Source organism: Xiphophorus maculatus, chromosome 13 (assembly GCF_002775205.1).
Source record: "Xiphophorus maculatus strain JP 163 A chromosome 13, X_maculatus-5.0-male, whole genome shotgun sequence".
NCBI lineage: Eukaryota > Metazoa > Chordata > Actinopteri > Cyprinodontiformes > Poeciliidae > Xiphophorus > Xiphophorus maculatus.
In genome coordinates, this window is record NC_036455.1 from 7,042,887 (window position 1) to 7,060,949 (window position 18,063).

General features: G+C 37.4%; 2 protein-coding genes and 1 long non-coding RNA gene across 3 annotated transcripts; all 3 read right to left on the minus strand.

Moving 5' to 3' along the window:
• Positions 1 to 7,256: 7,256 nt before the first annotated feature.
• On the minus strand, positions 7,257 to 8,636 carry LOC111610465 (gastrula zinc finger protein XlCGF8.2DB-like; the record flags this gene model as incomplete). The annotated part of the gene is made up of 2 exons (XM_023344693.1): positions 7,257 to 8,212; positions 8,381 to 8,636. Coding segments are annotated over 2 exons (1,074 nt in total), but the record flags the coding sequence as incomplete, so codon positions are not given.
• A 5,643-nt stretch (positions 8,637 to 14,279) lies between these two features.
• On the minus strand, positions 14,280 to 15,509 carry LOC111610479. The gene is made up of 3 exons (XR_002753658.1): positions 15,306 to 15,509; positions 15,128 to 15,214; positions 14,280 to 14,546 (listed from the first exon to the last, which is right to left on the minus strand). It is a non-coding gene; the product is annotated as an uncharacterized LOC111610479 (long non-coding RNA).
• A 1,164-nt stretch (positions 15,510 to 16,673) lies between these two features.
• Positions 16,674 to 17,705, minus strand: LOC111610453 (gastrula zinc finger protein XlCGF8.2DB-like; the record flags this gene model as incomplete). The annotated part of the gene is made up of 2 exons (XM_023344681.1): positions 17,440 to 17,705; positions 16,674 to 17,271 (listed from the first exon to the last, which is right to left on the minus strand). Coding segments are annotated over exons 1-2 (846 nt in total), but the record flags the coding sequence as incomplete, so codon positions are not given.
• Positions 17,706 to 18,063: the final 358 nt, after the last annotated feature.

An 18,063-nucleotide genomic window follows, 5' to 3' on the forward strand; every position in this document is an offset into this window, starting at 1 on the left:
CTTAATAAAAATGCATGAAATCATCCAAGTTACACAAGCATTAGCCTATTCACTACCCCCTCCCTAGTTCCACAAGCACTTTCACTGTCCTCTGCCTGATTAAGCCCAGGCCATTTTTCTAGAGTTATAGAAAAACATTATTACACAACATGCCATATCACATGACACTACTATTTTGGGAATAATTACACACAGAGAATGCATTCAAACAATATTTTATTATACACATATGTGTATACATAATTTATGTAGACAAATGATTTCGTCCTACACCTTTTGTGAAGTCCTTCCCAAGAGCCATAATAGACAAAAATACAATGCATCACACGTGTTAAGATACAGCTGGCTGTGATTATACACCTGGCCAGTAGGTGGTTTCGTGTGCACATGAAGCCTCAAGAAATGAACCCTTTCTCGAACCAATTGGCTCAAGTGGTTCAATGCCTCATGAGGCTTCATCTCACCATCACTACCGAAAAGTAACCACGTCGCCAGTTGTAATGTCTTAAAGAACAGAGGAGGCTCGAACTGTGTTCGTAGCTCTTTATTGTTGTGCTATCCTTCTGGTAACTACAGGGAGCGCGCTTGCACGTCACAGAATATGGACTGTACCAACTCAGGTAATCACAGGGGTAAATACACCACACACTTTATCTAAATAAAACAAATACAATATTAGTATTCCAGTTTTCCACAAATCCAAAGTTAATATTGTCTTCTGATTCGTATCTCCTACATCCCGCAACATGTTTCACAGTTTCTTCCCTCCACCAGATCAGAACCTTTCCTATAGTTTCCGTATATCCACAATGATCGCTGCTGCTTTGTTCGGAGTTACCGCTGGTTCCGCCCATCCTGTGGCTTATTGAGAGCCAATCAGCACCGGCTTGTTCTTTTAATTGTGCGGTGCTGGTGGTCGAGTGTAAAAGACTTTTAACGGTTTTATCTATTTGAATTTTCTACCGGTATTTAAATAATACTGTAGTTTCTTTCTACTGCACTAGATGGGTTAAATGCTATTACTCTCTTTAATACTGAAATTATTCAATATATCACCTTATATTTTACCTTTGCAAGCATTTCTATGCCATATTTAAAGTTTTAAGGAGGGATGTTGGATGTAATTTTAAGTTATTCAGTTTGGCTGACAGATTTGCACTGTTTAACTTTTTTCTGCTGCTTCTACTCATTTCATTTCAGCAAGTGTTCTGCAGTTGAACTCAAATGTTTCTACAATTTTCAGCAGTAACATTCAGCACTAACACGACATTTTCACAGGAAAGGCAAATGTTCTACTAACTTTCTAAGACACTAATAATATATCTATGTGTGGAGGTTAAATTAGTTCCAGCATTAGAAACATGGTGATCTATAATAGAAAACATCTGCAGCAGAACAGAGAAAAATATAACTAAGACAAAAGACACAACAAATTATTGAAGAAAATATTCAACCATATTTTCTACAATCAAGAAAAATTAATGCATGAAAATTAATTTATAGTGAATATTTCATTTTCTATAGAGTAAAACGTTTTTAAAAATGTCTTCATAAAGTTTTTACATAGGTAGAGTTAGACTGGTTAATATAATTTGAAACAAATAACAGCATAAGTTGCAATATCATCTTGTTTCAAAGAGAAACCTATCAAAGATTTTATTGTATATATGTTTGAGAATGCACAACCATTAATGAAAATGTTCAATTAGAGCTAATAAACAGAGGTGAATAAATTGATTATAACTTTTCTATCAATTATAAATATTATAATTTTATAACCTTGTTTAAGAACTGATTTCCTAAAATGACTTATGACAAAATAAATTGTCACATGGTGACATGACTACTTCAGTAACTATCCCGTATTTGGCTTGGACAGATCTGGCCCAGGTGAGGCATGCCTCATGTGAACCGTGCCATCACTGCCAGATCTTTCCTGAGTCTGGCTGACATCCAATTTGCCATGCCAGAGGTTTGCCAGATGTGTCAGCAGAATGCCAGATCCGGTTCAGGCCGGTCTGCTGTGTGGGAACCGGCGAAGGCTCGCTCCTCTGGTCACCGTTTGGTCGATTACCTGTCCGCCCTCCAACACCACCTCCACCAGCGATCTACACCAAACTCTGAGACTCTACACGCCACCAACAAGCAGCCTCGACTCCAGCAGCCCCCACCGCTTCTTCCTCCCTGGCAGATTAACTGCATTTCATCAAGTAAGTAATTAAATCCTCTCCTTCAGTCTCAATTCAAGAACGCAGACTCACCATTCACCTTTCCCTCCTCCAGGATGCAGTCGATCCTATACAGTGGACTCCGGGACAAGATTCACATTTCATTCAATTCTCTGGACAAAATAAACTGTATTGAACTGATTCACCGGCTTCATGTTTGTTCTGTATGTGGGTCAAGCGGATCAATCCCCTCATGACAGAAATTATGCTTTAACCCTCAGATTTTAACAAATGTAACTTTATATCAACATTACATTTTTTATGGCTTTCTTTTTATTTGTCTAAAAGAAGAAAATCTGGATTTATACACATAATTGCTCGACTCTGGAGAACCTGGCTGTCCTGTGGGACATTGTTGCTGGTACGGGTCTAGGTTTTGGGCATCTGGGGTCTGTGGCCCTCATCTGGGGAGGGACATTAGTGACCCTGTGAATGACTTCTGGCGGCAGCATGTGGTGAGTTTGGGGCTCCTTACAGCTTGAGATGGGTTACTGGCATGGTGGCCGTATTGTTCCTGGGGTAGTCTTGGGATTCTGAGGGCGTATTTTCTCTGGATCCTGGCTGAACCCTGAGACTTGGGTTCTGATCAGTATGTAGTCTGGATTTTGGGCCGGTTCATGCACTGCATGTTTGCACTGTGAATTTTCAACATGGTTTTGGGCTCTTTATGCCACGTCTTGTCCTCAGTTGTGAGGTGGATCGCAGTGGGGTGGTGGTGGTCCTGTGTCTGGATGATCCAGCAGTCTCTGTGTGAGCCTGTCTCTGTGTGGGTCTGTCAGGGTTGGGGTCGCTGAGCTCTCATTATGTTGGACTTCACAACAACCATCGTCTTGTACCAGGTTAGGATTGGCTTTTTTACTTATCACTTGGCGGCTGGGATGTTTATGGACCTGTGAGGGGCTGCTTCCTTTTTCACAGTTGGTGCGTTGGCTTTTCTGTAGCATCCTTCCTACTGGTGGTGTAGTCGGCAAGTTGAGAGGCTTGTGTTTTTGGCTTATTTGTGTATGAAGTGGTGAAAGTGCTTGTGTTGGCTGGTGTTTGCATTTTGATTGGCCCCTTTTTTTGGGTCTGGTATCGTTTGCTGTCTGTCTGTCTTGGTGTTGGTATGGGCTGTGATTTATTGCTTTGCTAGCCTATCTGTGGCCACAGCCTGGTGCTGGGCTGGGATTCAGGGCTGTGGGTTGTATTCTTGTTCTGGATATTGCGCTGAGCTGGCTGGTCGGTCCATTTCTTGGGTTGGGGTTCTTTCAGTCAACCCGGTGCGCTGTATGTCTGCTGGATCTTCTTCATTGGGACTAGGTGGATCCTTTGGTTGGCAGGCTGGCTTTGTGACATGGGATAGGGGTTTGGTTTGAATGATTCCTAAGCTGGTGGTCCTGGTTCTGGTTGGATCTCTGTGTATGAGAAATGCAAGTGGGTGTATGGCGTCCATTTTTGTTTTGTTTATTTTGACATTATATACATGGGGTTGAATGTCTGGGTGTACACATGAGAATGGGAACATGTGATCTTGTCTCTGTGTGCCTGGTCTGTCTGTCAGGTTTGGTCTCTGGCTCCCTCCTCTCTGTGATCACCTTTATATCAAGTTGGGTGAGAGGAGGGGGCCCCTATAAAACTTTTTTCTCACCTTTCTTTTCTCTCCAGCTTTCTTCTCCGTCTCATTACAATTTAATAAAATAAACCCAAAGCAGTTTCTAATAAAGTTTCATGTAATTATATCAGGAGGAAGCCATAATGGTCCACTTATGCAAGTCTTTAGGGCTTAACCTTGGTACTCGACAATGCTGAGTGTCACACTGTCAGACAGGACAAGTTTAATACAAAACACAACAAAAAGACAAAATGCAAGTGTATAGTCAATGGTAAATGTATGTATAGCGATTTATCTAGTGCAGAGGATGCCAAAGTGCTTTACATGTTGATGGTGGTAAGCTACATTGTTGCCCAGCTGCCCTAGGGCAGACTGACAGAAGCTGCTACACAATGGGCGCCATCGGACTTCTGACTAACAGCAGGCAAGGCAGGTTTGGTGCCTTGCTCAAGGACTCAACAACTGAGATGGATGTGTGTAGCGCCTTTCTCTACTGAGCAGATCTGACTGCGAGGTGTAGTGTTAACCAGTTTGTATAATCAGAAGTAGGTACGGCACGGAGTCATGAGTGGGGTGAATAATTAATACAACTGATACAAAAAAGTAAAGTTTGTTAATATTGCTATTTATTGCAGTGGCAATAATAATAATAATAATAATAATACCAAAACAAAACAATAAATTTCCAAAAACAGAAGGGGAAAAAAACAAACCAACAAAAACAATTATAATAATAATCATTGATACTTCAAACGTAATAAAGTCCACAATAGATCCAAGAACAAAAAGAGAATAATTATGTTCCCTTTTCAATACTCAGAGTTTAGTTCGTTTCTGTAGGGAAAGTGTAGTTCCGTTTTCCTACCACCAGATGGTGGGTGGGTAGCTCGCCATCTTCCGTCATCAAGTGAGTCAATGCAAGGGGAAGGGGGAAAAAACCTGACCTAAAAGGCCAGATAACACACATTAAGTTCATATTGTTAAGGAAAAAATGATTAATTTTAGTGCTTAATACAGTTTTCTGTTGAGCATTTGGGAATTCAGCTGAATAGCAGGCATTCAGACAAGCGGGGGCCCCTTTCCTCCCCCGCTGACACACAGAGCAATAAAAGTAACATTCCGATGGGGCAGAAGAGACTTCAGAGGTATCTGCGAAATCTCATCTCAGGACTTTTGGCGCCAGGGATCTGCCCGTATCAGACAGGGATGAGAACTAAGTGGTCCGCCCTTTTACTGAGACGAAAACCAGACGGCCTTCAATCTTTGCCGTAGATCAGGGAGGTTCTTAAGTTTCTCTGAGTCCCTACGGAATTTCTAATTGGTCAATAGGAGGAACGCCTTGACTGCATATATTAAATTGAGGAAACACCCACTCAGTATAAAATTCCGGGTCAGCGCTAAAATAGAGAGAGCGGCCGCTATTTTTTGCCTTTTTTCTTTGTCTTTGTTTTGTGTTTTGTCTGTCTTCCCCGTGTCTGTCTTTATTTTTATGAGAAAAATGCATATCTCTGTTCCTCTGCAGCTTTGTTGTTCATTGCTTTGTATGGAATTAAACTCTGTGATCTGTGACGTCAACACGCTTTGTTGTTGTTTCGTTTTAGCAGCACGCCGCCACTCGTCGAGGATCCCGGGAAAATTAAAGAGGAAAGAGCCAAACGTTTTGTCCAAAGTTAGCATTAAATTATCCTCTTTTTTACAATATATAAACATTATATTTATATAAACTAAATGGAAGAGACAAGAAAACAATTAAATATGTACTTGCTATATTTTAACAACTTCATAGAAAAAATAAAAAAGAAAGGAGAAGATAAAAAGAAAAATTTAAATCCTTTTTTTTTTTAAAAAGCGCACTTCATAATTCAAGTTCAAAATTGCCTAGATAATATAATTAGCAGTCGTTACAAACAACCAATACTGAATCAAATCAATCAACTTACAAATGTGATTGATCAATGTAGCTACAAACTAAATCATATTAGGTACCAAATTTCATCGCTGCACCAACATGGAATGCAACACCAATAAAGAAATGATGGAAAAAATAATCAAATCTAAAGTTGAAAGGTAAACCCTTAAATATTAAAGGTGTGGTCTTTAATTCGGCTGCAACAGTGTGATTCTTCATTAAGTAAGTAATTAATAAGTAGACTAAACTGATGTGGGCCACTGATTGTCGATGGATCAGAGCTAATGCTAACTGGCGGAGCAGAGCGAAAATAACGCCCTATTATCTACTCACCGTCGAGTAACGGATTATCTGATGAGGTGGATGCAATGATAACTTGCTCAGATCAGGAAGGTTCACCAGCTGTCAATGGATCACAACCTGGCGAGTGATTCAACAGGAGGGAAATATTAGCGGTGCTATCATTGCAAATGCTATACAACGTCAAGTCAGATGGTATTTAACAACTCACCGCAATCTTCAAGTTTTAGAGATTAAATGAGTGATGAGTCGATTCAGAAACTCCAGGTTGTTTTACAAACAACCAACAGTGAGTAGCAGCAAGGTGGGGAAGAAAAAACAAAACCCGGAAGCACACATGACAATCAACTTAAAGGGAAGGTGATTGGGTCATGGCGGACACCTGGGTTACATGTGGGAAGTTTGAACCAGAAACCCATCAGTTACAGGAACCACAGTGGCTACAACCAGTATAGCTGTAGTACCACCATCTACTGGGTTCAAATATAAGGCACAACATACACTAAAGGAAAACTCAAAACTTTTAATGTTAAATGAAATGTTACACCTTTATTTCTTTCTAAAATACATATAAACATAAAAATAGTTTCAACATTAAAATACAGTAATCTAAATGCTGCAGCAGAACAGATTACAATATTACAGATAAAACAAGAGAAAAAAGCAAAATATTAAAAATAATTACATGTACTTTGTGCAATCAATGCATGAAAATTAGTTTGCGGTGAATTTTGCATTTCTTTAAAGTACAAATGATTTTTTTTTTTATTTCAATAGATTTTAATTAGGTAGAGTAAAACTGGTCAACATAATTTGAAAGAAATAAAATCAGATTCAATCTCATTTTACATTAAACACAAAATTAACACAAATACTGTTCTGTAGATTTTTTTTAAAAACACTCAACCATTATATACAATCTATTGTTGATTTAAAAAACTACAAAAATAAACCCCACTCACTCTCTATGGTACAGAATAATACAAATCAATCCCTCAAGTCCAATCATGTGAGAATGTTCTGGAAGGGAGTCCATGTCCGGTCAAACTCTGTTAATGCATGAAATAGTCAGTGGGCCCCCAAGCCTCTTCATCTATCAGCATCAGTACTGGCACTCCTCAGGGCTGTGTGCTGAGCCCTCTGCTCTTCATGTTGTACACACACAACATACAGTTTGACAGAAACAGTAAGTTAATACAATAACATACAGTTTATCATTATTGTTTTTTGATACAGAATATACCAGAAAAATAAAACATCAATGAAGAAAAATGTGTCATGGTTGAACATCTCTAAGTATCAAAATGTGAAGATCAAAATGATCACATTTAACAAATACAACACAGGACATTTATGGAACATACTTCTACAGCTTTTCAACTATGTGACGCGTCATGTGCTGAGTTAAACTATTTTTATGACTAAAACTTTTTAAACAGGTCACACATGAAAACGGCTTTTCACCAGTGTGAATCATCATGTGCTGAGTTAAAGTCGGTTTATAACCAAAACTTTTTCCACAGGTCACACATGAAAACCGCTTTTCACCAGTGTGAATCATCATGTGCTTAGTTAAAAGCCGTTTTTGACAAAAACCTTTTCCACAGGTCACACATGAAAAAGACTTTTCACCAGTGTGAATCATCATATGCCGAGTTAAATCCTGTTTTCGACTAAAACTTTTTCCACAGTTCACACATGAAAACGGCTTTTCACCTGTGTGAATCATCATGTGCTGAGATAAATGCGGTTTATGACTAAAACTTTTTCCACAGTTCACACATGAAAATGGCTTTTCACCAGTGTGAATCATCATGTGCTGAGATAAATGCGGTTTATGACGAAAACTTTTTCCACAGTTCACACATGAAAATGGCTTTTCACCTGTGTGAATCATCATGTGCTGAGTTAAAGTCGGTTTATAACCAAAACTTTTTCCACAGGTCACACATGAAAACGGCTTTTCACCTGTGTGAATCCTCATGTGCTGAGTTAAAGTCGGTTTATAACCAAAACTTTTTCCACAGGTCACACATGAAAACGGCTTTTCACCTGTGTGAATCATCATATGCTGAGTTAAAGTCCGTTTATAACCAAAACTTTTTCCACAGGTCACACATGAAAACGGCTTTTCACCAGTGTGAATCCTCATGTGCTGAGTTAAAAGCCGTTTTTGACAAAAACCTTTTCCACAGGTCACACATGAAAAAGACTTTTCACCAGTGTGAATCATCATGTGCTGAGTTAAATTCTGTTTTCGACTAAAACTTTTTCTACAGTTCACACATGAAAACGGCTTTTCACCAGTGTGAATCATCATGTGCTGAGATAAATGCGGTTTATGACGAAAACTTTTTCCACAGTTCACACATGAAAATGGCTTTTCACCTGTGTGAATCATCATGTGCTGAGATAAATGCGGTTTATGACGAAAACTTTTTCCACAGTTCACACATGAAAACGGCTTTTCACCATTGTGAATCCTCATGTGCTGAGTTAAAGTCGGTTTATAACCAAAACTTTTTCCACAGGTCACACATGAGAACGGCTTTTCACCTGTGTGAATCCTCATGTGCTGAGTTAAAGTCCGTTTATAACCAAAACTTTTTCCACAGGTCACACATGAAAACGGCTTTACACCAGTGTGAATCCTCATGTGCTTTGTTAAAAGCCGTTTTTGACAAAAACCTTTTCCACAGGTCACACATGAAAAAGACTTTTCACCAGTGTGAATCATCATATGCCGAGTTAAATGCTGATTTTGACTAAAACTTTTCCCACAGTTCACACATGAAAACGGCTTTTGACCTGTATGAGTTCTCATGTGAATATCAAAAACAGATTTGAAAGACAAACGCTTTTTACAGATGACACATGAGAAAGGTTTTCTTCTTTCCTGATTTTGGTTCTCAGCTTCAGCAGTTTCCTGGAAGATGTCTTGGTTCCTGTTTGGTTCTGATTCAGTGTGCTCTGTTTGCTCATCAACAGGAACCACCATGCAGGTATCAGTCTCCTGTTTTAATTCAATCTGTTCTTCACCCCGACTGCAGTAAACTTCTTTCTCTTCCACTTTTATCTGCTGGTGTTTTAGATCCTCCTGCTCTTCTTTTATCTGATGATCTTCAGGCTCTTCCTGTTCTTGTTTCACCTGCAGAGGTTCTAACTCCTCCTGGTCCAGAGTGGATCTCCTCTCCAGGTAATAAATGTTACACTGCAGGCAATCTGGACAAGAAAACAGATTTAAAAAGCAATCGTTATTTTATTGAAGTAAATGGGAGAAATCGTTCATCGTTTACGACAGAAATGAAAAGAATGAAAAAACCCACACCGAAAAATTTATGAGCGTAGACAGAGAGACAGATCAGGCGACAAATCCAGCTGACAATTGGAGAATTCTCAAATGAACGGATATTAAATATTTTTTATTTATTATAAAATTAATAATAGTTGCCAATGTTGTTAATATTTACAAGTAAATTTTATTATTTAAAGATATTAATTAATTTGGAACTATCATTACTTTTATTTGTATTAAAATTTGATTTTAGTTCACTTTATATTTTGGGGTTTTATTTACAGATTTTATTTATAGGTTAATAATTGTTTAGTTTTTGTTGCTTTGTGTTTGTTATTTACTTTTGTAAGTTAGACATTAAGAACTGTGGGTCCATTTTCTGTAAGTATAGGGACTGGTATAGGACCAGCATGCACTGGGTTGGGCCTGTGGGTTTTGACCAGAGCAGGAGAGGAAACAATGAAAAGTAGTGATGGTGAGATGCAGCTTCATGAAACCCTGAGGAACTCCATCCAATCATTCGACTCATGAGCCGATGCACCGCGGTGCTTCATTTGCTCTACTGTGACATCAACTGGACAATATATGTAAAATAGGCAACGTGAAAACAACATGAAGCTTTACAATGAATAAACAAGTTTAAAATGTTTGTGATTCTGATACATAAATTCTGATTAATCTGGTTGTATGAAACAATGACTGGATCCAAAAGAAAACTAGAAACAAATAGAAAAGAGGGTTGTGATTGGCTTGTTACTCGCTATGTCACCAGGGACAACGATTTATTATTTAAAAATAAAACCTTTAACTGCTCAGGTTTAGGTGAGTTCTCTGTCTTACCCGTTTCATTACTCAACACATCACTAATGAAAAGTTTGATCTTTGTTATTTGCTTGTCAAACTGGAAAAATAAACTATAAAAGCAATTTTCAAGTTGTTTGGACATTGAACTTCTTTTATCTATGTAACTGTTTGGTGTATTAGTTGAAAACGGCGTAAAAATAAAGAAACTGTAAATTCCCACCCATATTGGGCCCATGAATGCACCTTTGCCCATAGTCATTGTGCCCCTTTTCCCCATAAACTATAAATAAACGCCTCATGGACCGCTCTTGCCTATTGTTACTGAAGAGATTTAAGGCGGCCATCTTGGAGCGGTCGACCGTTCCACTCAGCTTTATGTTTAACAGACTCAATGACGTATCAGCGCATTTATCAATCATAACTCGCTAAATACTAAACAGATATTTACCAATTTTTCTGTAGACCTTATTAAAAGGTTAGCAACATTTACAAGGAAATGATTTTTAAAGTATTTTTGAATGACTGATATAAGGTTGAGCATATTTAACTATTCTTAGTGGGGAAAACAGAATAGAATGTGTTGATATTTCTGTATTATGATTATTTTACAAAGCACACAACCAGTCATAATTTTTGAAATATGTTATTTAGTAATATCAATACATATTTATATAAATATACAAACACAAAATAATACAATCAGAGAGAAATAAAGATGCTTAAATAATTATTAATGCTGAATAATATGCATTAAGCTACACATATTTATATGGACATGCGTATATACATAATATCTATATAGGTTTTATTCATGTTTTCCAGCCGAGGAGGAGCTTAAGAGAGATTCAGCAGCTGAGATTCATCAGTGCAGTGAATCCGTCTCTCCTTAAAGACATTCCCCACTTCTTCCTCACATGGTCTTTATGAAACCTTCAAAACAAAAACAGGAGCTATTTTACTTTAGACAGAGTGAAAGAATTTCATATAAATAAGAGTCTTTCCCACCTTGTGTGGAATAATCTAAATCAATGTTAGGGAAAGAGATCCAAAAAGTGGTGAAATCAACCTTTATTGAAGTTTAACTAATAAGAAAAAGGTTTCACAAATCCCTAACATGGTTCTGAATATTCTGCTGTTAGAGCAGAATAATCCAGCTCAGGTCTGAAGAGTCCAGGTGTTGTAGTTTTTAAACTAGAATCGAATAAGATGCGGAAGCTAGTGAAAAATTAGGTGGAATAACCCTTTAGCCATTTCCCGAATCGGAAACCAACTTCAGCTTCGTGTATATGAGCCATTTTCACAGCGTAATTCTGATGTCTGCGTTCATTTACCTGTTAACAAAACATTTATACGGGAAAAGAACATTTACTAAAATGATCCTCATACAGAAAGGTGCAGACATTTAGACCTTAACCTGCATCCAAACGCTGGTGGTTCCTACCTATTCGGTGTAAGATTATCTGGGGCCTCCGGGAGAAATCCAGCAGTCTGCGATGATCATCCATCTCTTCCTCCGACTTGACGATGATTTCTTTAAACTCTGTGAATGTTTCTTCAGCAGCAGTTAACGGCTCGTTGATAAACTCGTTTAGAGAAACAGTCGAACATTCAACCAAACAGACCATGCGCCATTTTCTTTGTCTTCTTCTTCTTCTTCTTTGGGATTTTATGACTGTCGTTCATTCATGTCATTGCATTACCGCCACCTTGTGGATCTTACGATCATCACATCTAAAGATTTCTCATACAGTGCCAGTTCTCTTTGAAAGACGTAAAATCTTTTCTTCCACTTTATCTAAATAAAACAAATACAATATTAGTATTCCAGTTTTCCACAAATCCAAAGTTAATATTGTCTTCTGATTCGTATCTCCTACATCCCGCAACATGTTTCACAGTTTCTTCACTCCACCAGATCAGAACCTTTCCTATAGTTTCCGTATATCCACAATGATCGCTGCTGCTTTGTTCGGAGTTACCGCTGGTTCCGCCCATCCTGTGGCTTATTGAGAGCCGATCAGCACCGGCTTGTTCACTGAATTGTGCGGTGCTGGTGGTCGAGTGTAAAAGACTTTTAACGGTTTTATCTATTTGATTTTTCTACCGGTATTTAAATAATACTGTAGTTTCTTTCTACTGCACTAGATGGGTTAAATGCTATTACTCTCTTTAATACTGAAATTATTCAATATATGATTTTATACTTTACCTTTGTAAGCATTTCTATGCAATATTTAATTTTTTAAGCAGCGTTGTTGGTACTGGTTTTAAGTTATTCAGTTTAGCTGACAGATTTGCACTGTTTAACTTTTTTCTGCTGCTTCTACTCATTTCATTTCAGCAAGTGTTCTGCAGTTGAACTCAAATGTTTCTACAATTTTCAGCAGTAACATTCAGCACTAACACGACATTTTCACAGGAAAGGCAAATGTTCTACTTACTTTCTAAGACACTAATAATATATCTATGTGTGGAGGTTAAATTAGTTCCAGCATTAGAAACATGGTGATCTATAATAGAAAACAGCTGCAGCAGAACAGAGAAAAATATAACTAAGACAACAGAAACACTAAATTACTGAAGACAATAATAATCAACCATACTTTCTAAAATCAAGAACCATCAATGTATGAAAATTAATTTATAATGAATTTTAAAAGTAATTATTTTTTATTTATTCATTAAGCTATTACATAGGTGGAGTTGAACTGGTTAATATAATTTTACAAATAACAGCATCAGTTACAATGTCATTTTGTTTTAAAGAGAAACTTATCATCTTATAAGTTTTAAATCTAAGCTTAGATCACTTTTAGACCATATACAGTACAGACCAAAAGTTTGGACACACCTTTTAATTCAATGAGTTTCCTTTATTTTCATGACTATTGACATTGTAGATTCACACTGAAGACATCAAAACTATGAATAACACATGTGGAAATATGCACTAAACAAAACAGTTTAAAACAACTGAAAATACCCCTTATATTCTAGTTTCTTCAAAGTAGCAACCTTTTGCTGTGATTACTGCTTTGCACACACTCTGCATTTTCTTGATGGGCTTCAAGAAGTAGTCGGTCGGTCCATTTCTTGGGTTGGGGTTCTTTCAGTTAACCCAGTGCCCTGTATGTCTGCTGGATCTTCTTCATTGGGACTAGGTGGATCCTTTGGTTGGCAGGCTGGCTTTGTGACTTGGGATAGGGGTTTGGTTTGAATGATTCCTAAGCTGGTGGTCCTGGTTCTGGTTGGTTGTTGGATCTCTGTGTATGAGAAATGCAAGTGGGTGTATGGCGTCCATTTTTGTTTTGTTTATTTTGACATTGTCTACATGGGTTTGAATGTCTGGGTGTACACATGAGAATGGGAACATGTGATCTTGTCTCTGTGTGCCTGGTCTGTCTGTCAGGTTTGGTCTCTGGCTCCCTCCTCTCTGTGATCACCTTTATATCAAGTTGGGTGAGAGGAGGGGGCCCCTATAAAACTTTTTTCTCACCTTTCTTTTCTCTCCAGCTTTCTTCTCCGTCTCATTACAATTTAATAAAATAAACCCAAAGCAGTTTCTAATAAAGTTTCATGTAAATATCAGGGGGAAGCCATAATGGTCCACTTATGCAAGTCTTTAGGGCTTAACCTTGGTGCTCGACAATGCTGAGTGTCACACTGTCAGACAGGACAAGTTTAATACAAAACACAACAAAAAGACAAAATGCAAGTGTATAGTCAATGGTAAATGTATGTATAGCGATTTATCTAGTGCAGAGGATGCCAAAGTGCTTTACATGTTGATGGTGGTAAGCTACATTGTAGCCCAGCTGCCCTAGGGCAGACTGACAGAAGCTGCTACACAATCGGCACCATCGGACTTCTGACTAACAGCAGGTAAGGCAGGTTTGGTGCCTTGCTCAAGGACTCAACAACTGAGATGGATGTGTGTAGCGCCTTTCTCAACTGAGCAGATCTGACTGCGAGGTGTAGTGTTAACCAGTTTGTATAATCAGAAGTAGGTACGGCACGGAGTCATGAGTGGGGTGAATAATTAATACAACTGATACAAAAAAGTAAAGTTTCTAATTATTATTATTGATGGCAGTGGCAATAATAATAATAATAATAATAATAATAATAATAATAATAATAATACCAAAACAACAAAACAATAAATTTCCAAAAACAGAAGGGGAAAAAAACAAACCAACAAAAACAATTATAATAATAATCAGTGATACTTCAAACGTAATAGAGTCCACAATAGATCCAAGAACAAAAAGAGAATAATTATGTTCCCTTTTCAATACTCGGAGTTTAGTTCGTTTCTGTAGGGAAAGTGTAGTTCCGTTTTCCTACCACCAGAGGGTGGGTGGGTAGCTCGCCATCTTCCGTCATCAAGTGAGTCAATGCAAGGGGGAAAAACCTGACCTAAAAGGCCAGATAACACACATTAAGTTCATATATAAACATTATATTTATATAAACTAAATGGAAGAGACAAGAAAACAATTAAATATGTACTTGCTATATTTTAACAACTTCATAGAAAAAATAAAAAAGAAAGGAGAAGATAAAAAGAAAAATTTAAATCCTTTTTTTTTTTTAAAAAGCGCACTTCATAATTCAAGTTCAAAATTGCCTAGATAATATAATTAGCAGTCGTTACAAACAACCAATATTGAATCAAATCAATCAACTTACAAATGTGATTGATCAAAGTAGCTACAAACTAAATCATATTAGGTACCAAATTTCATCGCTGCAAAAACATGGAATGCAACACCAATAAAGAAATCATGGAAAAAATAATCAAATCTAAAGTTGAAAGGTAAACCCTTAAATATTAAAGGTGTGGTCTTTAATTCGGCTGCAACAGTGTGATTCTTCATTAAGTAAGTAATTAATAAGTAGACTAAACTGATGTGGGCCACTGATTGTCGATGGATCAGAGCTAATGCTAATGCTAACTGGCGGAGCAGAGCGAAAATAACGCCCTATTATCTACTCACCGTCGAGTAACGGATTATCTGATGAGGTGGATGCAATGATAACTTGCTCAGATCAGGAAGGTTCACCAGCTGTCAATGGATCACAACCTGGCGAGTGATTCAACAGGAGGGAAATATTAGCGGCGCTATCATTGCAAATGCTATACAACGTCAAGTCAGATGGTATTTAACAACTCACCGCAATCTTCAAGTTTTAGAGATTAAATGAGTGATGAGTCGATTCAGAAACTCCAGGTTGTTTTACAAACAACCAACAGTGAGTAGCAGCAAGGTGGGGAAGAAAAAACAAAACCCGGAAGCACACATGACAATCAACTTAAAGGGAAGGTGATTGGGTCATGGCGGACACCTGGGTTACATGTGGGAAGTTTGAACCGGCAACCCATCAGTTACAGGAACCACAGTGGCTACAACCAGTATAGCCGTAGTACCACCATCTACTGGGTTCAAGGATCAGGCACAACATACACTAAAGGAAAACTCAAAACTTTTAATGTTAAATGAAATGTTACACGTTTATTTTTTTCTAAAATACATATAAACATAAAAATAGTTTCAACATTAAAATACAGTAATCTAAATGCTGCAGCAGAACAGATTAAAATATTACAGCTAAAACAAGAGAAAGCAAAATATTGCAAAAGCAAAATATAAAAAGCAAAATATTAAAAATAATTACATGTACTTTGTGCAATCAATGCATGAAAATTAGTTTGCGGTGAATTTTGCATTTTTTTAAAGTACAAATGATTTTTTTTTATTTGAATAGATTTTAATTAGGTAGAGTAAAACTGGTTAACATAATTTGAAAGAAATGAAATCAGATTCAATCTCATTTTACATTAAACACAAAATTAACACAAATACTGTTTTGTAGATTTTTTTTAAAATACTCAACCATTATATACATTCTATTGTTGATTTAAAAAACTACAAAAATAAACCCCACTCACTCTCTATGGTACAGAATAATACAAATCAATCCCTCAAGTTCAATCATGTGAGAATGTTCTGGAAGGGAGTCCATGTCCGGTCAAACTCTGTTAATGCATGAAATAGTCAGTGGGCCCCCAAGCCTCTTCATCTATCAGCATCAGTACTGGCACTCCTCAGGGCTGTGTGCTGAGCCCTCTGCTCTTCACGTTGTACACACACAACATACAGTTTGACATAAACAGTAAGTTAATACAATAACATACAGTTTATCATTATTGTTTATTGATACAGAATATACCAGAAAAATAAAACACCAATGAAGGAAAATGTGTCATGGTTGAACATCTCTAAGTATCCAAATGTGAAGATCAAAATGATCACATTTAACAAATACAACATAGGACATGTATGGAACATACTTCTACAGCTTTTCAACTGTGTGACGCGTCATGTGCTGAGTTAAACTTTTTTTATGACTAAAACTTTTTAAACAGGTCACACATGAAAATGGCTTTTCAGTGTGAATCCTCATGTGCCGAATTAAATGGTTTTTTTGACAAAAACGTTTTCCACAATTTCCACATGAAAACGGCTTTTCACCAGTGTGAATCATCATGTGCTCAGTTAAATCCTGTTTTCGAATAAAACTTTTTCCACAGGTCACACATGAAAACGGCTTTTCACCAGAGTGAATCATCAGATGCGTAGTTAAATTCGATTTTTGAATAAAACATTTTCCACAGTTCACACATGAAAACGGCTTTTCACCATTGTGAATCCTCATGTGCTTAGTTAAATTCGCTTTATGACTAAAACTTTTTAAACAGTTCACACATGAAAACGGCTTTTCACCAGTGTGAATCATCATGTGCTGAGTTAAATCATGTTTTCGAATAAAACTTTTCCCACAGGTCATACATGAAAACTGCTTTTCACCAGTGTGAATCATCACATGACGAGTTAAATCATGTTTTTGAAAAAAACTTTTTCCACAGGTCACACATGAAAACTGCTTTTCACCAGTGTGAATCCTCATATGCTGAGTCAAATTATATTTTCCACTGAAACTTTTTCCACAGTTCACGCATGAAAATGACTTTTCACCAGTGTGAATCATCATGTGCCTAGTTAAATGCGGTTCTTGAAGAAAACTCTTTCCACAGGTCACGCATGAAAACGGCTTTTCACCAGTGTGAATCATCATGTGCCTAGTTAAATGCGGTTCTTGAAGAAAACTTTTTCCACAGGTCACACATGAAAACGGCTTTTTACCTGTGTGAATCATCATGTGCTTAGTTAAATTATATTTTCCACTGAAACTTTTTCCACAGGTCACACATGAAAATGACTTGTCACCAGTGTGAATCATCATGTGCTGAGTTAAACTCTGTTTTCGAATAAAACTTTTCCCACAGGTCACACATGAAAACGGCTTTTCACCAGTATGAATCATCATGTGCTGAGTTAAATTATATTTTCCACTGAAACTTTTTCCACAGGTCACACATGAAAATGACTTGTCACCAGTGTGAATCATCATGTGATGAGTTAAACTCCGTTTTCGATTAAAACTTTTCCCACAGTTCACACATGTAAACGGCTTTTCACCAGTGTGAATCATCATGTGCTCAGTTAAACTCTGTTTTAGACTAAAACTTTTTCCACAGTTCACACATGAAAACGGCTTTTCACCCGTATGAGTTCTCATATGAGCATCAAAAACAGATTTGAAAGTCAAACGCTTTTTACAGATGACACATGAGAAAGGTTTTCTTCTTTCCTGATTTTGGTTCTCAGCTTCAGCAGCTTCCTGGAAGATGACTTGGTTCCTGGTTGGTTCTGATTCAGTGTGGTGTGTTTGCTCATCAACAGGAACCACCATGCAGGTATCAGTCTCCTGTTTTAATTCAATCTGTTCTTCACCCTGACTGCAGTAAACTTCTTTCTCTTCCACTTTTATCTGCTGGTGTTTTAGATCCTCCTGCTCTTCTTTTATCTGA